General features: G+C 42.7%; 1 protein-coding gene across 1 annotated transcript in view; it reads left to right on the top strand.

The window, feature by feature from the left end:
• The window catches only part of LOC130123513 (supervillin-like), a 77103-nt gene that overhangs the window by 46128 nt on the left and 6952 nt on the right, over positions 1-24023 (top strand). Inside the window, exons 27-38 of the mRNA XM_056292699.1 lie at positions 1827-1963; positions 4215-4362; positions 9871-10016; positions 11177-11352; positions 12625-12766; positions 16399-16678; positions 17420-17571; positions 19041-19146; positions 21623-21830; positions 22741-22874; positions 23012-23167; positions 23378-23521. Of these exons, the coding sequence (XP_056148674.1) occupies positions 1827-1963; positions 4215-4362; positions 9871-10016; positions 11177-11352; positions 12625-12766; positions 16399-16678; positions 17420-17571; positions 19041-19146; positions 21623-21830; positions 22741-22874; positions 23012-23167; positions 23378-23521 (1929 nt within the window). The remainder of the gene's footprint in view (positions 1-1826; positions 1964-4214; positions 4363-9870; positions 10017-11176; positions 11353-12624; positions 12767-16398; positions 16679-17419; positions 17572-19040; positions 19147-21622; positions 21831-22740; positions 22875-23011; positions 23168-23377; positions 23522-24023) is intronic.

Genomic DNA, 24023 nt, shown 5'->3' with positions numbered 1-24023 from the left:
GTCAAAGGGCGGGTGGGTTCCTCTGTGAACCAACGGCCATCCATACCTGGAGAGGAGATGGGGACCACCAGGTACACCCCCTACTGGAACACAATGATGACTCAACCTGTTGAGGCATCAGCTGTGCTCCTACGACCTCCATAGGTTATGGAACTGATGATGATGATGATGATGATGATGATGATGATGATGATAATGGGAGATAATTATTCTTCATGATAAGAAACATTGCAATATTTGAGATGACTTAAGGGCCAAAACCATCATTTTCCCAACTTTTCCACAATTTCTAAGCTTGAAGGATTCAATTTTCCAAATTCTTTTTCTATACATCTCCAGATGCTGCATCTTTGCATAGGAACCCTGACATTCACTTTGTGAGGTCCCAGATGTGTCCCAGATCTTCATTCTTTCATTCATGTGTCAGTTAATTCATTGATTCATCCATTCTTCTATTTATTTATTTTGTTCAGACCAGTGGTCTTCAAGAGAGCCCCAGTTCTCTTGCAGATCTCCCCAATTTATATAATATCAGTAAGATGTGAATGGGGCAGATTATTCGCTATCAGAGCTGTGTCACTGTGAAGGATGTACATCAAGGAGGTGGTATTATTACATCATTATCTCGCCCAGAGGTCCGAGTCTGTCATATCAGGCTCTCTGACATTGCGTTTACCCAGAAGATTACAGAACTCTTCCACAATCCTGAGTCTTGAAGCCGTCAGCTGATGAGAATGTGACCTGACTGACCATTACAGTAGTACATCACTGCTTTAATGAAAATCTCTGGCAGTTTTAGTGTTTCTCATGTGTAATTTGCATTGTTTATGAGTTGAGCAATTCTCTGGATCACAAAGTTCTTGAAATGTTATAAAAGCAAGGAGGTTTTTTTCTCATTATCTTTTATCAAGTGTAGTGGTAAGAGTTGGATAACAGCACATTAACTTCTGAAAAGAAAGGGGGCACACACACACACACACACACACACACACACACACACGTCCCCTCCTACTAGTCAGCTGCTGTGGCCTGTTCGCTTTCCAACCTGTTCCATCTGAAGCTCAATAAGGTTTCCCAGATCCCACAAGATTAATCGACAGATCCAAGTCATTGCATAACAACCCGCAGCGATTTTTCACCTTGTTAACTGGAGGAGTTTTTGTGCATCTTTGAATTTACTGCAATTTTTATGATGTTTCTGACTCATGTAATGTTTATGTGCATGTGAATATCCATTTAAAAGAGGCCACGTTCAGTGATGATTTTTGAAACTAAGAGGCATTATTCAGCATGATACAAAGCAAGAATTTTAATAAAAACAGCACACCACTGCAATAAAGAAGAGAAAGCTCAATAAATCGTTCATTTTCAATCCATGATAATTGAATGATGTCAATTGATGTTGATAATTAACTCACACATAATTGATGTGTGAGTGATAACTGATAATAATTGTTATTCCTCAGCCAATTTAGTTTTAGCGCCACTCTTAAGTGTAAGATTGATTTGATTATTCAAAATAACAGTTATGCGGTCACATTTGTGAATTTCTTAGGGATTAAAGAACACCTTCAAATGTGAGCCAGCAATCAGAGTTGTATTTGCAGCTGTTGATTGTATAAACAGCGTGTGTTCAGAATGCACCGTTACTGAGTACTTCTCAACGGGGAGGCGGGGGACTTTTCCCAAACTTTGGCTGCATACCGCAATTGTAAAATGCACTTTTTGAGGTATAGGGTAATATGCCATGTGGTTGTGTTTGTGACCTATTTAACAGAACCTAAAAGACTAAGAGAATGAAATAAATGTTTCTGTGTTTTCCCCAGGCCGTCGTCACATCCAGACCAGACTAGTAGAGCCCAGAGTGTCGTCTCTGAACAGCGGAGACTGTTTCCTGTTGGTCACTCCTGAACATTGCTTTGTGTGGATAGGCGAGTTCTCCAATGTCATAGAGAGGGCCAAGGTGAGCATGTTACATGTTGCTATTATGTCTGCAGGTCCAGAAAAATATTTAGAATGTCTTTAAATCCCTTGCGCGTAGCATAGCAGTCTATTTCGTTGCCTACCAACACGGGGATCGGCAGTTTGAATCCTCGTGTTACCGCCGGTTTGGTTGGCCATCCCTACAGACACAATTGGCGGTTTCTGCGGGTGGGAAGCCAGATGGCATATGTATCCTGGTTGCTGCACTAGCGCCTCCTCTGGTTGGTCAGGGTGCCTGTTTGGGGGGGGGGTAGCGTGATCCTCTCACGCGCTACGTCCTCCTGGCGAAACTCCTCACTGTCAGTCAAAGAAGGTTGAATCACTTCATCTGGATACGTTTATTGACAGAAACGTTTCATCACTGAAGTGACATCTTCAGTCTAAACTGACTGCAGGTATCCCCACCCCTTATAAACAGTACAGTACAAGGGGTGGACAGTATAAGGGGTGGGGATACCTGCAGTCAGTTTAGACTGAAGATGTCACTTAGTTGAGTGATGAAGCGTTTCTGTCAATAAACGTTGTATCCAGATGAACTGATTCAACCTTCTTTGATTTTCTTACCTGGATTATTGAGCATGCATCAAGACATCCTCACTGTCAGGTCAAAAGAAGCAGCTGGTGACTTCACATGTATCGGAGGAGGCATGTGGTAGTCTGCAGCCCTCCCCGGATTGGCAGAGGGGGTGGAGCTGCGGCCGGGACGGCTAAGAAGAGTGGGGTAATTGGTTGGATACAATTGGGGAGAAAAAAAGGGGGGGAAATCCACACAAAAAAAAGTCATAAATCCTATGTCTAAGCTTTATGCCAGTCAAGGACTGAAATATAGGGAAATGAAGCATTTTAAGTCTTAAAATCAGTTTAAGATGTCTACAAAAATAGACTCCTTGTTGCACTTTTTATTGGGCGAGGAATCAGCCCCAGATCTATCTATCTATCTATGCAAAACTTATAAGGTCTCGAATTGCCTTCTGTGTTCAAGTGGGCAGATGTATAATACAAGCAATTGAATGTAAATTATTTATTCTCCTCTGCCTATCACTCTAATTCTCTCTCTCTCTCTCTCTCTCTCTCTCTCTCTCTCTCTCTCTCTCTCTCTCTCTCTCTCTCTCTCTCTCTCTCTCACACACACACACACACACACACTCAGTACACACACTGCCATCTGTGTGTGTATTTATCTGCCACGTGATCTCAGGCTTTTCCAAAGCTGTTTCATTACCCGGGGGCAGGTCTGTCTAGACACCTCCAAATAAACATTGTTCTTTGTTGTTTTTTCTCCAGATCCCCCGATACAGTATTATTTTGTTATTCCCTACATGCATACATTTGTAGGATATGCACCAACCAGCCAATATCCAAAGAATGTACCTTGATTTTGTTTTTTTTTGTGCCCTGCACATGACCGTGAAAAAATAACAATGTGCAAGAAAAACTGAAACTAGCTGTTAGAGAAGCATGTTTCAATGGAAAGTTACTGGTTCAAAATCCCATACTGGGCAACTGAATGATTAACACACTCCATCCATTTTAACTGAACATATCCAGCATTTAGCAGAAGTTATGAGTTTCTTGAGAATGAAAATTAATTAGCAGACTTGGATTCTAGTCTTTTGATCAAGTTCACCAAGGAAACACAGCTTTTAAGATTATTTAGCCAGTAAAATTCGCGCAATGGGATTTTATGACTAAATGCCTGCCATCCCAGAAAACTATAGTTAGTGTTCCCTTGAGCAAGGCATGCACCCATAAATGGCCCTCATGGAGCTGGTCAGTGGTCAGCAGAAGATACTGGCTGCACTAAAGTCTATTTCTATGCTCTAGTATGTAGATTTTATCTATTTGTCTACTTGTCTCTTTAAAAAAAACCTCTTGCTTTTTGCGTTCTGTAAAGAAAGTATTGCATTCCCTAAATCCGTCTTACTTGGCAACTTAGTTATTTAGATATTTTTGTACTTGTAGGTAGGTAGAGACTCTGGGTCGATACTGTTGATATTTTTAGATATTCTTGGGTTTTCTCTACTCTAAAACATTGTGTTCATGTCATTGCTATGGTGAGCATCCTGTCAAGACAAATTCCTAGTTTGTGCAAATGTACCTGACTCAAACTTCAACTTACACAAACTGTAGAATGTGAAAATTTCTCTCTGACAAATTACTCACATTCTTAGCAAATCTTTCTCAGATGAATAAAGTGTTTAAAAAAAGCCATTTGTTTGCCCCCCTTATAGGCAACAGACATGGCTTCTTTTATCCAGACTAAGAGGGACCTTGGCTGCAGGGCTAGCCAGATCCAGACCATTGAGGAAGGGCCTAACTCTCAGGGTCCTCATGCCCAGGTCTTCTGGAGTATCCTTGGAGGACAGGCCGCATACCAACGTAAGTAACAGCCTCCTTCAGGCCTCAGCTATGAAAAGATGGTAGGAACTTTTTTCCCCACAATTTTTTTTCAAGCTGTTCAATATACTTCATAAACTTCAGCAACGTTAAGATAAAGTGACAGACCGTATTTTCCGGACTACAAGTCACACCGGAGTACAAGTCGCACTCAGCAAAAAATGCGTTGTTGCAAAGAAAAAAAACATACAAGTCGCTTTGGTGTATAAGTTGCATTTATATGGTGGTACGGTATTTTCAATTGAGTCGCAAGATTAAACAGTGCCATCTAGTGGCTATAGTTGAAATCCAGTATATTTGTCCGACAAAATTAGATTGTATAAATTGCTTTGGAAGTCGCAGGACCAGTCAGACAGTAAAAAAAAACAACAACAAACAAACAAACAAAAAAAACAGCGACTTATATTCTGGGAAATGTAATGTCCATGAGGGTTGTAATGTAACGTGTTCAGTAATGTTTCTGGTGTTGGTTTTTGATGTTTATTCTGGTCACAAGGGGGCACTCTAGGGGGCGCTCTAAGTTAAGCGTTAGCCCGGAAGTAGGAGAGTAAGGGAGGTGTGTTAGTATGCCATGGCTAGCGGATACACCGGCAGACATACCGTTGTTGTTATTCACGTTTCACTAAAGATTCCAAAACGCAGCTTCATGGTATTTGAGTTATTGTTTTAAAACTTCACACTGGCGATGAGGATTCGATTTTTTTTTCCACTAACATGGCTGCTGCATAGCCATCGTTCCCTGCCTTTGATATGAGTGACGAACAGAACTCAGCTGTCCGTTGAAAGAAGTGGCTACAACGCTTTGAAAACTTTGTAGTTGCTCTGGATGTAAAGGATGACACAAGAAAGCGCGCGATGCTTCTACATTATGCAGGGGAAGGTGTACAGGACATCTTTGATACCCTCACTGACACCGGGGAAGCAAAGGACTATAAACGAGCAAAAGACAAACTGAGTGAGTACTTCTCCCCTAAAATCAACGTAGTCTACGAGACCTACAAATTCAGACAAGCCAAGCAACTAGCAGGGGAAACACTCGACTCCTATCACACCAGGCTGCGGCAGTTAGCAGCAACTTGCGACTTTCCTGATGTTGAAAGAGAGATCAAAACTATGATCATTCAAACGTGCACATGTCATAAACTGCGGCGTCACGCGCTACAGAAATCAGAGATGACCGAACTCCTCTCACTCTGTAGAACCATGGCACTTGTGGAGATTCAAGCATCGGGAATGGAACAAACACAACAAAGTGCAGCTCAAAGTAATCTAAGGGAAGATGTTCTGGCAGTAGATGTGGGGAGGGGAGCGGTAAAGAAAAGAAGCTACAACTGTTCTATCAACTGCTCTATCTTTCCCCACCGTGACGAAATGCCGTGCCTGGCACGGGGGAAAACATGCAGCGCGTGTGGAAAACAAGGGCATTTCGCAAAATGCTGTCGCTCTAAGCAGCCACAAGGGGGCATCAGAGGTCCACACGAAGTGCATTATGTACACACCAGTGGAAACAGTGGCATCACATCTCAAGAAATAAGCAACGCAGGCACAGAATCTACTGAGAAGTATCTGTACACAGTCTCCCAATCAAAAGCAAATCTCCCACATGCAACGATAAAGGTTAGTGACTACAGTATAAAAGTGATGCTTGATACAGGGGCAACTGTGAATATCATTGATGAAATAACTTACCAGAGACTGAGACAGAAGCCCTCACTCACCAAATGCATGGTTTCCATATTTCCTTATGGTTCACGCACACCACTGCCTGCCCTAGGAAAATTAATCTCACTGGTCGAATCCAAATCACACTTCACAAATGCAACATTCCATGTCCTACAAGGAAGTAATGGCAATCTACTGGGCTATGACACTGCCAGTCAACTGGGACTAATCAAAATCACCAATGCTCTTCACACGTGTCCACAACAGCCAGAGCAGCCCACAAGAACTTCAACCCAGACAGAAGTGAGAGCAGTGGATGATCTCCTCACTGAGTATGCTGACCTCTTTCAGGGGATAGGAAAACTGAAGGACTTTCAAGTCAAGTTGCACATAAAGAGAGATGTCCCTGCTGTCACACAACCTCACAGAAGAGTACCTTTTCATGTAAGGAAGTGAATTGAGGCTGAACTGCAACGTCTAGAGGACCTCGACATCATCGAGAAGGTGGATGGTCCCACTCCCTGGGTCTCTCCAATCGTTCCTGTTCCAAAACCAAAAGACCCGGAAGCAATGCACATTAGTGTGGACATGAGGATACCAAATCAGGCCATCGAATGGGAACGACATCTCACACCTACAGTAGATGATGTGATACAATCACTCAATGGAGCCAGGTTCTTCTCAAAGCTAGATTTGAACAGTGGATATCATCAGCTAGAACTAGAGCCATCCTCTCGATATATCACAACATTCTCCACCCATGTAGGGCTGCGACATTACAAAAGACTGAGCTTTGGAGTTTCATCGGCTGCAGAGGTGTTCCAAAATGCCATTCAACAAGCCCTGGATGCCATCCCAGGAGTAATCAACCTAAGTGATGACATATTAGTGTTTGGGAAAACAAGAGCTGCCCATGACCAAGCTCTTGGAAAAACGTTTCAGAGACTGAGGGAGAAGAACCTAACTCTCAGCAAGGCCAAGTGCTCATATGCACAAACCACTCTGGACTTCTTTGGATACACATTCTCAGATGGAGGATTCTCTCCAGATCCCAAGAAGGTTCAGGCGCTTCACGACGCTGCTGCTCCGACTAATGCCAGTGAGGTCCGCAGTCTTCTGGACATGGCAAATTACAGTGCCCATTTCATCAAGGATTTTGCCACAATAACCCAACTTCTGAGAGAACTTACAAAAAAGACTGTTCGTTGGACCTGGGCGGAAAAGCACCAGAGGTCTCTTGATGAGATGAAACGAAGTCTAACAAGTGATGCGGTGATGACTTACTTTGACCCACTCAGACTAACTGAACTGGTAGTTGATGCAAGTCCAGTAGGTCTTGGGGCTGTGTTGGCACAAAGGAATGGCCCAAATGAACCAGCTAGAGTGATAAGCTATGCAAGTAGAGCGCTGTCCCCCATTGAACAAAAATCCTCACAAACAGAACTGGAAGCACTTGCGATTGTGTGGGGCTGTGTACATTTTCACATATACCTTTACGGAGCACCCTTTACACTTATCAGTGATCACAAACCGTTGGAATGGATTTTCAACAACCCCAGATCCAAGCCACCTGCTCGTATAGAACGCTGGAGTCTACGTCTGCAGCCTTACAACTACACAGTCTGCTACAAGTCTGGTAAGGACAACCTGGCAGACTATATGTCACGCCACCCTGCATGAGTATCATATATCTCTCATGACATTTCAGACAATGAAAGACAAGCGGAAGAATATGTCAACTTTGTTACAGCAAATGCTGTCCCTAAGGCAATGACAGTGAATGAAATTCAAGAGGTGACCAAAACTGACCCCACTCCGTGCGAAGTAATTCCACTCATCAAAGAAGGCTCATGGGAGTCACTGTCCGAAAAACAACATGTTGCTGACGGAGTGGATTTTGCTGCTCTAATATTATTCAGGAAAATCAAAGATGGACTAACTGTGACTGCGACGGATGACACTGTGCTACGAGGCATGAGGATCGTTGTCCCTCATTCGTTACAAATCAGGGCTTTGTCACTGGCACACGAAGGCCATCAGGGGATTGTCAAAACTAAGAAGTTGATCAGAGAGAAAGTCTGGTTCCTTGGCATTGACCGACAAGTAGAAACCATGATAGCTGGCTGCATCCCATGCCAGGCTGTTGTACCTAACCACACGCAAGAACCTCTCTGCATGTCTGAGCTACCATCGTCAATATGGGAAAAAGTTGGTGTGGACTTGTGTGGTCCATTCCCTTCTGGTGATTACCTTTTGGTGGTCATCAATGAATACTCCAGGTATCCAGACATAGAGATTCTGCAGTCCACGTCAGCCAGAGCCATGATCCCTAAACTCGACAAAATATTCTCTACACTGGGAATTTCACTGGAGGTCAAAACTGACAACGGCCCACCTTTCCAAAGCTCAGAATATGCAGACTTCGCTACATACTTGGGTTTCAGGCATAGGAAGATAACTCCAATGTGGCCTCAGGCCAGTGCTGAGGCTGAACACTTCATGCGTACCCTTGAAAAGACCATACATGCTGCCCAAGTTGAAGGTCACCCATGGAAACAGACTGTACGCGACTACCGTGCCACACCTCACTACTCAAGTGGTATGGCACCTGCAGATGTGCTGTTCGGTAGGCCCCTCAGAATCAAGCTGCCTGAATCTCCTCTTCCCTTCCAGTGTCAGGTTGATGCAAAGCTATGACAAGCAGATGCAGTGGCAAAGAACAGGATGAAACACAATGCTGACAGGATGCGTCATGCTGCTCCTTTAGCTGTGAAAGTAGGCGACAGGGTCCTGTGTCGTCAAAAGAAGGAAGGGAAGCTATGCCCTGCTTACAATCCGCGTCCATACAGGGTCATCGCCATCAAAGGCTCCATGGTGACAGCCAAACACAATGACCATGTCATCACCAGAAACTCATCCCACTTCAAGATCCTCCCGGTGGCTGAAAATCACCACTCTCAGCAATGTGGTTTGAAAGGCATGGACTGGACCCTGAAATAATCCCAGAGCCCTTAGCCCCTAAACCCCCTGGGCCACAGTCACCTGCTCAGAGATACCCAGTCAGGATAAACAGATGACCCCCGTCATACCTCACTGACTTTAAAGTGAACTAACTAAAAGGTATGATGCAAGAGAAAGTTTGAGTTGGACTGGTTAATAGTTATTGTTTAAAAAAAAATTTAAGGAAAGGAGGGTTGTAATGTCCATGAGGGTTGTAATGTAACATGTTTAGTAATGTTTCTGGTGTTGGTTTTTGATGTTTATTCTGGTCACAAGGGGGCGCTCTAAGTTAAGCGTTAAGCCCGGAAGTAGGACAGTAAGGGAGGTGCGTTAGTATGCCATGGCTAGCGGATACACCAGCAGATATACCGTTGTCGTTATTCACGTTTCACTAAAGATTCCAAAACACAGCTTCATGGTATTTGCGTTATTATTTTAAAACTTTACAGGAAATACAGTAACTGTTTCGAAGGACTTGTCTGTGATTTTGATTGCAAAGGTTTAATACCCAATTGATCTATGCTTGTGTTGCTGATAGCTAAGGTATTTTTTGTACGTGTCTTACCTTAATGAATCCATTTTCCCTTGAAATTATCTTAAAATATTTCACAAAGTACCTCAACACTCATGATTTTTTTCTGTCCAGCTACATGTATTGTTGTTTGTTTGCTTCCATGCGTTTATATCTAATTCAATCAATCAATCAATCAGTCAAGTTGCATTTTATATAGTGCTTTTCTAGCTGCAACAGCCACTCAAAGCACTTTACGTTTCTGTGTACTGACTGAGCATACCTTACCCTATTCTGAAACCTATTTTATCCTTCAGCTGCGGGCCCACCAGAGGAGGATGAGCAGTTTGAGAACGCCATCGTGGAGACCAACTGTATCTTCAGACTGGTGGATGATAAGCTTGTCCCTGATGATGATGAATGGGGCAAAGTCCCTCACAGCTCACTGCTGCAGTCCAAGGAGGTCAGTGGAAGTTTCTTGTCTACAGTAGAGGCTTCTTCACACTTTGCTTCCTTTTTCAAATGGCCGCTGGTTTTTTATAATCAACAGTAAAAAAAAAAAAAGTCTTCTTTTTGGCAGAGTTGAGTGCTCCTGGAAGTTGAGAAGAGTTCAGACTTCTCATGTATGGGCTGCCTTTTTTCTTCAGAGTAAACAATCATAAAGAAGTTAAGGCGGGATTTTCTACACTTGATTGGATCCCATGCTTCTGTCACGAAAACTAAGCCTGTTTTCTCACTGTCACAATAAACCCAAATACCACATAAAATAAAACAAGTGGTACATGTAATATGTATGCATCTCTTGCTAGTTTATGTGTCGCTGCTTGCAGGAAGAAGCCTTTTGAGTGACTGTTTATTCTACCATTCTAAGCCATTGACTCCCTGTTGGGTCTTAAGGCACAGGTTCACTGTTTTTCAACCCAGACCTCATTGAAATATCGTTGGGTATCAGTCATAATTGTACAGACATGAAATTTTCAATGAGGTCTAGGTTCCAAAATAGTGCACTTATCCTCTATTTTTTTCTTTTCCTTATATTTTATGTCCTTTATTGTGTATTATAATAGGGTTGGATTAATATTTTGATGCTTGGTTTTATTGTCAACCTGTCTGCTAATTAGATCTCCCCTCAAGGGGCAATGAAATTTGAATTAAAGTTAGACCAACTATTTCCTCATTTAAGACAAGGTAGAATCATTTAGCTTGTTCAGCTAGAGGCTAAGTGCTGAGACAATGGTCTTGTCAAAACGGTGTTCATTTCAGCCTTCATTTAAAAAAACTCAGCCAAGAGTACTTGGCTCAGCAGGAATGCATCAAGATGCATGTACCAATTATGTCTCATAAACTCAAGGATGAATGTGCACTCATGTTGATTTACGTGTACAAAGTAAATCAAGTAGCTTTTTAACTAGACCACCTACTATGAGTAAGGAGACTGAAAATTTGGTTTTAAATTGCACATGATTTGTGTGGTATTTTTCTTCTTTTTTTTAATTTCTGTTTTCGTTCCCGCCTCTCTTACTGTATGGGTTTTCGCTATTGAGATTTTGGCTGCTTAGTATTTTTTTTTCTGTGTAGATTTTGACTTGAGACCTTTATTACACTATACTGCCTCCCCTGCAGGTTTTGGTGTTCGACTTTGGCAGCGAGGTGTATGTATGGCACGGTAAAGAGGTGACCCTGGCTCAGAGGAAAGTGGCCTTCCAGTTGGCCAAACACCTCTGGAATGGCACCTTTGACTACACCTGCTGTGACATAAACCCCCTGGATCCCGGAGGCTGTAACACACTCATACCCAGGTCAGCACACTCTCATTAAACTCACATTTGATGCATGCAGGATGTGCCTTCCCCCTTAGATGTCTACATGCAAAAATGGATAAACACTGGTGCAAACATAAGAACATGTGTGTGCAGATTTGAGTACAGTGCATGAAGACATATGCTCTAATTTTAACATACAGTACTCCAGACTCGCATATGAGCTAAACATAGCTCGGTGTAGCCTGTGATGGTTTTCTGCTGTATTTCATCTTGGTATACATGAATATTGAGCAGCACAGTGGTTAGTGCAGTTGCCTCACAGCAAGAAGGTCCTGGGTTCGAGCCCTAGGGTAATCCAACCTTGGGGGTCGTCCTGAGTCGTCCTGTGTGTGGAGTTTGCATGTTCTCACCGTGTCTGCGTGGGTTTCCTCTGGGTGCGCTGGTTTCCTCCCACAGTCCAAAGACATGTAGGTCAGGTGAATGGGCCATACTAAATTGTCCCTAGGTATGAATGCGTGCGTGTCGGCCCTGTGATGGCCTGGCGGCCTATCCAGGGTGTCTCCCCGCCTGCCGCTCAATGACTGCTGGGATAGGCTCCAGCATTCCCGTGACCCTGAGAGCAGGATAAGAGATTTGGATAATTGATGGATGGATGGATGGATGGATGGATGGATGGATGGATAGATAGATGGATGGATGGATCGATGGATGGATGGATGGATGGATGGATGGATGGATGGATGGATGGATGGATGGATGGATGGATACAAGAGTATTGGTTTCCCATCCCAACCCCAACTTTGCTCATCAGCATTCATACTTAAAACCAGGTATCCATTTGTCTGTTTCTTACCTGATTAAGTGTTCCAACCAGCGGTCAAACCACTTCCCTTACCTTGGCTTGGATCTATCTACATCTGTCCCCAACTTTCCCCATCAGTACACTCATATACAAACATGCATAAATGTGCTTGGCCATGACCCTAACCAGGGTTCAAAATCACCCTCTACACACACACACACACACACACACACACACATACACACACACACACACACAAACACAAACAAAGTCTCTCTCTCTCTCATACTATGTACAATAAAAGTAAACCCATGTGTTGTTATCCCCTCACTTTTAATTTGTTCTAATGTAAAAGGTATTGTGTTGCCATTTTATGTACAAAATGTGTTTTATGAATAAAGTTTATCAAACAGATTAATCTCATTGTTTTCCTTCTGTGTGTGTGTGTGTGTGTGTGTGTGTGTGTGTGTGTGTGTGTGTGTGTGTGTGTGTGTGTGTTTTCATAGGAAGGGCCAGGGACGTCCTGATTGGGCCATATTTGGCAGGCTTACAGAACACAATGAGACCATCCTGTTTAAGGAGAAGTTTCAGGACTGGGTTGACACAAAGGCAACATCACCAAAAGATGAACAACTCCCAGAGCTGAGGGTACAAGCAAGGATAATGATAATACTTGTGAAAACAATAATAATAATGCCTTTTTTTGTATCATGCTTTTCAATATACTCAAAGACACTTCGCAAGACTAAAAAAAGAGACAAAAACATCATAAAAAGCCGATAATATGAGTTATAATAAAACTATGAATTGTCAAAGGATGAGGGATGACACTAAGTTAATAAAAGGAGGAGGAGAAGCAGATGGGAATGGCCGGGCAGACAGAGCTTTTAGACAGTAAAGGCAAGTTTGAATAAATGGGTTTTCTTTAGTGATGGGGTGAGTACACATCTGCAGTGAGTTTTATTAGCACTTTGTGGACACAGAGGTATATCACAGAAAGTTGAATCAGTGCATCTGGACATAACGTTTATTGAGAGAGAAACATTTCATCACTCATCTAAGCAACCTCTTCAGTCTAAACTGACTGCAGGTATCCCCACCCTTATAAACAGTACAGTAGCATCATGACCGAACCCAACGATCAGTTTCATATGCATAGGTAGGGATAGGGAGGAACACTGGTTTTAATGGGGGAGTCAAAGAGGCCAGCTATGTGAAGAGGGAACGACCATCCCTGAACCAAGAGGGGGGGGGGGCGCTAAGATTACATCTGTTGCCATCTTACAATGCTGTGATTGCAACTATTCCCCACCCCTTTGTGAACAGTACACATGGCCATTGTAACTCTAGTTAATGCTCATGGCAATTTATATATGAAACCGATCGTTGTTTTTGGTCATTATACCACTGTACATATAGTTTATAAGGGTGGAGATACCTGTGGTGACTGGAAAAGATTAGACAAGTGATGAAATGTTTCTCTCAATAAAGGTTGTGTCCAGATGAACTGATTCAACTTTCTGTGACTTCCTTACCTGGATTATTGAGCATGCATCAAGACACACAGAGGTATAGGTTTTATGTCTTCTCCTTTTCTCCATCTGTTTCTTCATAAGACTTTGCCCCTCACACACCTTCAGTCGATATCAGTTGAGTTTCTTATTCACTACAACTGAAACAAGAGGGTGACAAAATCACAGATGTTCTTTGCAACTCCTGTTACTGTAGTTCATATATATTTTGGGTAAGGAGAATTGCTATTCAGCAGCTTCAGTTCAGCTTCAGTCCAGCATGGCTATCCCCAGTGCAAACCAAGCAGCAGAGTTCATTTTTATTTATACCTGTTAAGTTGATTATGTCAAAAAATAGGTGTGAGGGCATCCGGGTAGCATAGCGGTCTATTCCGTTGCCTACCAACACGGGGATCGCCGGTTCAAATCCCCATGTTACATCCAGCTAGGTCGGGGGTCCCTACAGACACAATTGGCCGTGTCTACGGGTTGGAAGCCGGATGTGGGTATGTGTCCTGATCGCTCCACTAGCGCTTCCTCTGGTCGTTTGGGGTGCCTATTCGGGGGGGGGAGGGTAGCGTGATCCTCCCACGTGCTACGTCCCCCTAACAAAACTCCTCACTGTCAGGTAAAAAGAAGCGCCTGGCAACTCCACGAGATATGTGGTAGTCTGTAGCCCTCCCCAGATCGGCAGAAGGGGTGGGGCAGCGGCCGGGATGGCTCGGAAGAGTGGGGTAATTGGCTAGGTGCAATTGGAGAGAAAAAGGGGGGAAAATAGGTGTGACACAGTTGGACAAGTCCTAATATATATATATATATATATATATATATATATATATATATATATATATATATATATATACACACTCACCGGCCACTTTATTAGGCACACCTGTCCAACTGCTCGTTAACGCAAATTTCTAATCAGCCAATCACATGGCAGCAACTCAATGCATTTAGGCATGTAGACATGGTCAAGACGATCTGCTGCAGTTCAAACCGAGCATCAGAATGGGGAAGAAAGGTGATTTAAGTGACTTTGAATGTGGCATGGTTGTTGGTGCCAGACGGGCTGGTCTGAGTATTTCAGAAACTGCTGATCTACTGGGATTTTCACGCACAACCATCTCTAGGGTTTACAGAGAATGGTCTGAAAAAGAGAAAATATCCAGTGAGCAGCAGTTCTGTGGGCGAAAATGCCTTGTTGATGCCAGAGGTCAGAGGAGAATGGCCAGACTGGTTCGAGCTGATAGAAAGGCAACAGTAACTCAAATAACCACTCATTACAACCGAGGTATGCAGAAGAGCATCTCTGAACGCACAACACGTCGAACCTTGAGGCAGATGGGCTACAGCAGCAGAAGACCACACCGGGTGCCACTCCTGTCAGCTAAGAACAGGAAACTGAGGCTACAATTCGCACAGGCTCACCAAAATTGGACAATAGAAGATTGGAAAAACGTTGCCTGGTCTGATGAGTCTCGATTTCTGCTGCGACATTTGGATGGTAGGGTCAGAATTTGGCGTCAACAACATGAAAGCATGGATCCATCCTGCCTTGTATCAACGGTTCAGGCTGGTGGTGGTGGTGTAATGGTGTGGGGGATATTTTCTTGGCACACTTTGGGCCCCTTAGTACCAATTGAGCATCGTGTCAACGCCACAGCCTACCTGAGTATTGTTGCTGACCATGTCCATTCCTTTATGACCACAGTGTTCCCATCTTCTGATGGCTACTTCCAGGAGGATTACGTGCCATGTCATAAAGCTCGAATCATCTCAGACTGGTTTTTTGAACATGACAATGAGTTCACTGTACTCAAATGGCCTCCACAGTCACCAGATCTCAATCCAATAGAGCACCTTTGGGATGTGGTGGACCGGGAGATTCGCATCATGGATGTGCAGCTGACAAATCTGCAGCAACTGCGTGATGCTATCATGTCAGTATGGACTAAACTCTCTGAGGAGTGTTTCCAGTACCTTGTTGAATCTATGCCACGAAGGATTAAGGCAGTTCTGAAGGCAAAAGGGGGTCCAACCCGGTACTAGCAAGGTGTACCTAATAAAGTGGCCAGTGAGAGTGTGTGTATATATATATATATATATATATATATATATATATATATATATATATATGAAATGACTGATATTAGAGAATTTCATTCTCCACCATTTCTCTGCTCCTGTTTTTATCTTCCTTATACTGTGGCTCACACATACATCCACCTTAATATTAAATGAGGATGTGGTCTTACCTGATATTGTTCCAGTTGTCTGGATGACAGAACCAGAATCAGATTATAGATACAAGTAATTTGACTTCGATATTGTCAAATGGCGATTCTGGGTCTTGGCTGCGTTTGTCTTAACCTCTCTTTTTCTGGGGCAGCACGGTGGCCCAGTGGTTAGCCTTGTTGCCTCACAGCAAGACGGTCCTGGGTGCGAACCCCAGGCCATCCCAGGTCCTTTCTGTGTGGAGTTTGTATGTTCTCCCCGTGTCTGCGTGGGTTTCCTCCGGGTGCTCTGGTTTCCTCCCACCATCAAAAAGACATGCATGTTAGGGTTAATGCTCCTGTCTGTACTCCTGACCAAGGCAATGGAAAGAAGAACTGGAGTTGGTACCCGGGTGCTGCACCACAACTGCCCACTGCTCCTATACAATAGGATCGGTTGAATGCAGAAAACAAATTTCTTTGTAACTGTGTACAATGACAAAAATAAAGTGGCTTTCTTCTATCTCCCCTCCTTTCTCTCTGTTCCTAACAGGAGGCTCCATGGAGAGAGTGCAGGCCGTATGATGCTGCGCTCATGCTCCCCATCCTCCAGTCATCCATCTGCACCATCCTGGACGGCACCAACGTGGGCCGTGGCCACGGCCCAGTGGAGGGAGAGGACCCCATGCGGACGCTGGAGATCAGCACGGTGGCTGTTGATGTCTGGCACATCCTGGAGTTTGACTACAGCCGCCTGCCGCGCCAGAGCATCGGCCAGTTCCACGAGGGAGATGCCTACGTTGTCAAGTGGAAGTATATGGTCAGCGCCACAGGTTAGTCACACTGATCACAAAATCTACACTCCTACATAGAGCAATGGTTTTCAAACAGGTCCTCAGGTACCACCTGTACTGCTGGTTTTCTGTTGTGCGAGGTAGTTCATTACATTCACCTGTTGTGCCGGGTGTAATGTTGCTTCAAATAGAAGTTGTGGGTTCATGGTTTTGGCGTGGGAAGTAGAGAACACTGTGTGTGGTGTTAAGGTGGTATAATTGTGCAAACATCCTTGCTAGGCAGCTGTGTTAGCTGCCTAACAGTTAATGGGTCACTCTCTTACTTTGGAACAGGTAAAGTGCAATGATATAATGACAGGAAATAAGTCAAGACCATTGGGAATAGCAACATTTTTATTAAATTACTGAAAAAGACTGAAATTACAATATTAATTATACTTACCATCCATTGCAAAACGGACACCCATGGGCTCTGCCATTTTAAAAAAAACTAAGATCTCATGAACTCTGAGCTTCTGAAGTCATACATACCAGAACAGTGGTTGTTCATATGGACTCTTATTGTGAACACAGTAAACACAGCCTTGTTTGAAGGCACCATAGGAACTCCTAACCCTAATACAACAGGTGAAGGTAATTAAAAATAAGGACAATGATTACAATAAAACAACAGTAAAACACAAATAGCAGGTTGGACTGGACCGTATAACATAGTCAAACATTTAAACAGGCTTTTTTTTTCAGTTTGTTAATTAGTGTATTGGTGTCTACCCCCCCTAGTTGGTCGCAGACAGAACCCCGAGGCGAGGAGTGCTGGACCAGGGAAGGAAAAATGCTGCTACTTCTTTTGGCAAGGTAGACACTCCACTGTCAGTGAGAAGGGAACATCGGCTCTGATGACTGTGGAGCTGGACGAGGAGAGAGGGGCACAGGTGGGCTCCTAACTGGGCTTAAAGGCATAGAAAATGTTACATAAATATATGGATGGGTTGGTCGCTTGTAATGTTAAGAGCCCAGACGAGAAGTTTCAGGCATGTTTGACCATTTATGAAGGAGTTGTGAGCGTTTTTGCATTGCCGTACTAATGCCACTAGGAGGTGCTATCTGTTGCGTGCCATCACATAGTCTCAATGCTGAGAAACTGGGTCATGTCAGGATGGTAACCCTAGATTTGCGAAACTCTCGCGCTAACCTTAACCCAACGCTTACTTTAACTTAGCCTTAACCAACAGCTAACCTTGATCGAAACGATGGCTAACCCACAACCTAATCTCAACCTCAACCTAACCTTAACCTCACACTAACTATATTGTAATCCTCCATTATCTGCCATCAAGCCAAGTACACATGTGAGTGTGTGTGATTTTTGCAAATCTAAGGTTACCATCTAGACATGAGCTAGAAACTGCACCAGTGCCGCTCTGCGATGCAGAAGGGGCAAAAATGCATAAGATGAAATCATCATGTCCAGACAAGATGCAGGAAAGTGACTTGGAAGGCAGTAAGTACGAATTAGACCAACAGTTTCATTAAGTGCAGGAAAATAGTGTAAAAAAAAAAAGCAGATATGATGGTCTACGATCTCAATGCTTTAAGTCTTATATCAGGTCTGCTGAGCCTGCGTGATATTGGAGATTGACTCAAGCTGGAGAATTTCTCTTGAGAGGTCAAAAAAGTTTCAGTGTTGATATTTATAAAATCTTCACTTCTGCTTTACAACCAACTTTTGGAGAGTGATAGTTGTTTGAGCCCTTCATAAGCATGGATGTTTAATTTTTATCAGTCCATCTTCCAACTTTTTTTTATCATGTGTTTACTTTTAAAAGCAAAAAAAAAAAGAATTTCCAAAATGTGGGTGGCAATAGCCTTCCAAAACAAAGTTTTGTAAATCTGTAATACATTTTCGCATGGGGTTGCATGACAACCACCAATAACAAAATTCAGATTTGACCAGAAATGTAAAGCGCTTTGAGTGGCTGTTGCAGCTAGAAAAGCGCTATATGAAATGCAACTTGATCGATTGAAATGTGGCAAGTTAAATGATTATGAGCATTTTCGGGCAATATTTTATTTTAATTTGATCTGCTGCAGAAATATTGTGTGGCCATCAGGAAAGCGCAGCTGTAGCTTTTTGAAAACTCATTCTGTTCAGCACTGAATAATTGAAAAGAAAAAAAAACAGCGCTACTTTATTATTCAAATCACAGTTATGACTGCTCATTTTTTCAAGGCGCAAACTTTGGCCATCATTTGTGTGTTATGTACAGCTGATTAGTTTCCCATGAATAATTTCAGTTCATTAATTCAAATCAAAGGTTTTCTTGTTGTGCATTTTAATGGCTAAAACTCAAGTGGAATCTCATACAATCTTTTCCTCTTGTTGTTGTGGGCGGTGTAACAGGTGCAGGTGCAGCAGGGGAAAGAGCCTCCGTGTTTCCTGCACTGCTTCAACGGGGGGATGATCGTCCATGCCGGGAAGAGGGAGGAAGAGGAAGAAAACACACAAAGTAAGACAGGACATGGTGGTGGAGCCATGATCTGACTTACTTTATCTAAAAAGACAACAAATTAACCTTTTTATATGCAGGCCATAGGAGCTGTTATAGGCCTACGTTAAACAGACAAGTTCACCATTTAACCAAATAGCTAGAGGTTTGACTATATTATATAAGAATAAGAAAGTATACAAGTATAAGAAAAAAAAGTAAATGATCCCCAAGTGAATGGTTGAAGTCTGTGATAAGTATAAACTAACAACAAGTACAAAAACATGGGGGGGAGGGGATCTCAACTATATGGTAACTTGCAGAACTCAGCAGAATCAGAATCATGTTTCTTGACCATTCAGGTTTGCACATACATGGAATTTGACTCCAGTTTCGTGGCTCTCTTAGTGTACTTAACATAGAATAACAACACTACAACACAACGATCTTCATATATGTGTGTGTGTGTGTGTGTGTGTGTATGTGTGTGTATATACATACATACATACATACATACATACATACATACATACACACACACACATATATATATATACATACATACATACACACACACGCACACACACACACAAGGACTGACTGTATACCGGCGAAATAAGAGGTGATATGGTACAGATAATATATCAGAGATGCTGAAATAGAGGTTACTTACATACATGCCTGAGGTAGATCGACATGACAAAGCGTACCAGTACATACAATGTACAGTACAGTATATACAAAATGGTTGGATTTATTGACAGTGTTAAGTGTTCATTTGAATGATAGCCTGTGGAAAGAAAGTGTTTTTGTAATGATTTAAGCATAAGCATTTAGCTATCCATCCATCCATTATCCAAACCGCTTATCCTGCTGTCAAGGTTGTGGGGATAGTTATTTCACATCTTGTTCATAGCTCTCCATCTTCTCGGGTGTAGAAATACCAGAGCATAGTTTGTGCTAAAAGAATAGGTAGCATTTTTAATGTGTCCATGAAGGGATTCAGGGATATTGACCATTAAAAAAAAAACAAAAAAACTGATGTCATCTGTCAAAATGGCAAAACGTCATAGAAAGATTGAGTTACCGTAAAACCTGCTGTAGGAAAACACACATTTTAGTGATCCAACAAGTGGACAGGGAGACAAGGTGGGGCAGGTTCAGGAGAAGCGGTGGTACACTGTAAAAAAATACTCTGCTGGTTTAACTTAAAAAAGTAAGGCAACCTATTACAAGCCCTTTTCTGAGTAATCTCAACTAGAGTTTGCAAAACTCAAATGATCAATGATCACTTCTCCATAACATGGGGGCTGCCTAAGAGCCACAATAAAGATAGACAAATCCGATGAATGTGTGTGTGTGTGTGTGTGTCGGATTTGTCTGTTGGAATTGGCATATCAGGATGGAATTCAGATATTGTCAGATCGTGATACACAATTGTGTTGTCCAAATTAATGATAATAACACTCTATTACCTAAATTTCTCATGAAATGTAGTCAGAAATATTCCAGGAAGTATTATTTGAAAAGTGGTTTGATATACTTCACTTTACCAAACAGTTCAACATGATGAATCTCAGTTGGATTCCTAAAAATTGTATTTTGCATACGTAAAGCAGATATCATGATTCAGGGATGGGCAACATGATCCAGAAAGGGCCGGTGTGGGTGCAGGTGTTTGTTCCAACCAAGCAGTTACACACTTGAGTTTACAAATCAAGATCCTTAGCAGAGACTATTGGTTGACTAATAGAATCAGGTGTGTAACTGCTTGGTTGGAACAAAGACCTGCACCCACACTGGCCCTTTCTGGATCATGTTGCCCAATCCTGTATATATATATATACACACACACACACACACACACACACACACACACACACACACACACACACACACACACACACACACACACACACACAGACGGCTGACAAATGAAAGGACAAACCAACATAAAGTGTTTTAGTAAGGTGTTGGGCCACCAGGAGCCTCCAGAACAGCTTCAATACTCCTTGTCAAGTCTCTGAACTTTACTGGAGGGATGGACACCATTCTTCCAAAAGATATTCCCTCATTTGGTGTTTGGATGATGGTGGTAGAGAGCGCTGTCTAACACATTGGTCCAAAATCTCCCATAGGTGTTCAGTTGGGTTGAGATCTAGTGACTTAGAAGGCCATAGCATATGTTTTGCATCATTTCATATTCATCAAACCATTCAGTGACCCCCTCGTGCCCTGTGGATGGGGGCATTGTCCTCCTGGAAGAGGACAGAAATGTTTCATCATAGGATAAAGGTGATCACTCAGAATAACTTTGTATTGATTTGCAGTGACCCTTCCCTGTAAGGGGACAAGTGGACCCAAAACCATGCCAGGAAAATGCCCCCTACAGCATAACAGAACCCCCAGACTCCATCACTGTAGGGGTCAAGCATTCAGGATTTTGCTTTAATTTGTCACCCACGTGTCAACTGTAAACCTGCATGTGTGTTGCCAGGTGAGTGGCGTCTGTACTGCGTGCGGGGTGAGGTGCCGGTTGAAGGCCATTTGCTGGAGGTGGCGTGTCACTGCAGCAGCCTGCGCTCCCGAGCCTCCATGATCCTGCTCAACATCAACAAGGCCATCATCTACCTGTGGCATGGCTGCAAGGCCCAGTTACACACACGCACAGTGGGAAACACCGCCGCACTCAAGATCAAGGAGCAGTGAGTCAAGAGTTTTCTTATTAAGTAGTGCATCAGGATCGTCTTTGACAGCAGAAATTACATAGCAACCTGTATACTGAATTTTATCAATAAATGGAAATGTTTATTGAATGGACAGATCTGTTAAATTGCCTGTTGTATTATTATCCCCTGCAAAAATTTTAAAATGGGCAAACAGCCCTGAATTCCATCTTAGATGAGCAATACATATGTGTTGATAGTGGTGTGATGCCAGAGATAGAGCGATCATTTATTTTTAGGAAATACAGTATCTCACAATTCAGAGTGCAGTACATTTAAAAGGTTAAACATTTAGAGCAAGCCATCCAGAGTCATTCAAAAAATCCTTCACTAAGTCTAGTCTAATAAACTGGTTGAGTAAAGGAGGAGGTAATCTTAAGGAACGCACAAAAAAAATAATCCAACGCCGCTCAGTATTTATTAGCTCATTAAGCATCACAGGTATGATAGAAAGAAAGGGTTAATTGAAACAAATGACAGCGTAGCATGAAATGAAAAAAAATACCTGAGCACATCTGACAAATAAAAAATTCAGTCTGATTTCATAACCTCCACGACAACTGCCTTATTTCCCCCTGTAAAGAACCACTGCTCATGTGATATATTCTGTACAATTGGAGCTTTGAAAGTTAAAAGCTGGATATGCCTGGCAAAATTATGCAACATCTTTTCATTCTTTAACATTGTAATACATAATACGTTTAGTTTTTTCTTCAAGCATCGTGAATGCAATAGCTTCTTAAATTCAAGTTCTGTTGAGACTGATTTTCACTCCGTGATTGCAGTGTTGTTATTGTTTTTTTCCTCCAAGCACACATAATGCTGTGAAGTGGGACTGAATGTTGTATCATGTGATGTTTGAATCATGTGTGTGTCTCGCCTCTCTCAGGTGTCCGCTGGAGGCCGGTCTTCACAGCAGCAGTAAGGTGACCATCCATGAGTGTGATGAGGGGGTCGAGCCTCCGGGCTTTTGGGAGGCCCTGGGAAGGAAGGACAGGAAGGCCTATGACTGCATGCTGCAAGGTACTAGACACACTCATTAAGATGTAAAATGACATTATGAAATGAATATATTTAGGTATAAACAAGAATAAGTATGCAAAGGAGGTTTTATTTACCAATGAAGAATTGCGCTGTGTGTGTGCCCCCCCCCCCAAAAGATCCAGGTAAATTCAACTTCACTCCACGGCTCTTCCAGCTGACCAGTTCATCAGGGGAATTTATGGCTACTGAGTTCTTCCACCTGTCCAGAGCCCCTGACCTGGTTAGCTCACTGCCCTTCCTACAGGAGGACCTCTACAACGCACCACAACCAGGTGAGAGAACCTATCTATCTATCTATCTATCTATCTATCTATCTATCTATCTATCTATCTATCTATCTATCTATCTATCTATCTATCTATCGATCTATCTATCGATCTATCGATCTATCTATCACTCACAAAAAGCAAATCTTCCTCTCTCTCTCTCTCTCTCTCTCTCTCTCTCTCTCTCTCTCTCTCTCTCTCTCTCTCACTCTACAGCATTGTTCCTAGTTGATAACTTCCATGAGGTGTACCTGTGGCAAGGCTGGTGGCCTCTGGACAGCGAGAGTCCCGGCTCAGCACGCATCCGCTGGGATGCAGACAGGAAGTGCGCCATGGAGACTGTGCTGCAGTACTGCAGAGGTAAATGACATGTTGGGTAGATGACATATGGACTCAAGGTGTCATTTGACATTTTGTTACTGTCACTTTGTTTTTCAAAAGGAGGGTCGACCCAGATTTCTTCCCTTTTTTGCATCAGCATTGATCAAGAGCTATTAGAATACAGTGCCAGAGTGCTGTGCTATACATTGAGTTTCCCCAACCACATTTTTGTAGAGTCCAAGGACTTAGTTGACCTTTTACTTATGTCTGTTTCTCTATCTTCTAACTTTCCATCAACAACTCTGCTGTGCCTGTACTGACTTTGTAGAGTTAATAATAATGATAATAATAATAATAAATCAATCTTATATAGCGCTTTACAATAAATGGAGTGAAACAAGACGACAGATGAACATAACACAGACATACAGGGGTGGATGGGAAGGGGGGGTACGAGAGGGCGAAGCGGCAGCCACAGACGACGCCAGCAGTACTCTCCGACTTGGACAGATATAAAGGGAAAGAAAAACAAACATCATAA

This window comes from Lampris incognitus, chromosome 14 (genome assembly GCF_029633865.1).
Source record: "Lampris incognitus isolate fLamInc1 chromosome 14, fLamInc1.hap2, whole genome shotgun sequence".
Lineage (NCBI taxonomy): Eukaryota > Metazoa > Chordata > Actinopteri > Lampriformes > Lampridae > Lampris > Lampris incognitus.
The sequence above is the reverse complement of the archived record's forward strand: the minus strand, read 5'-3'. Positions and strand labels throughout refer to the sequence as shown.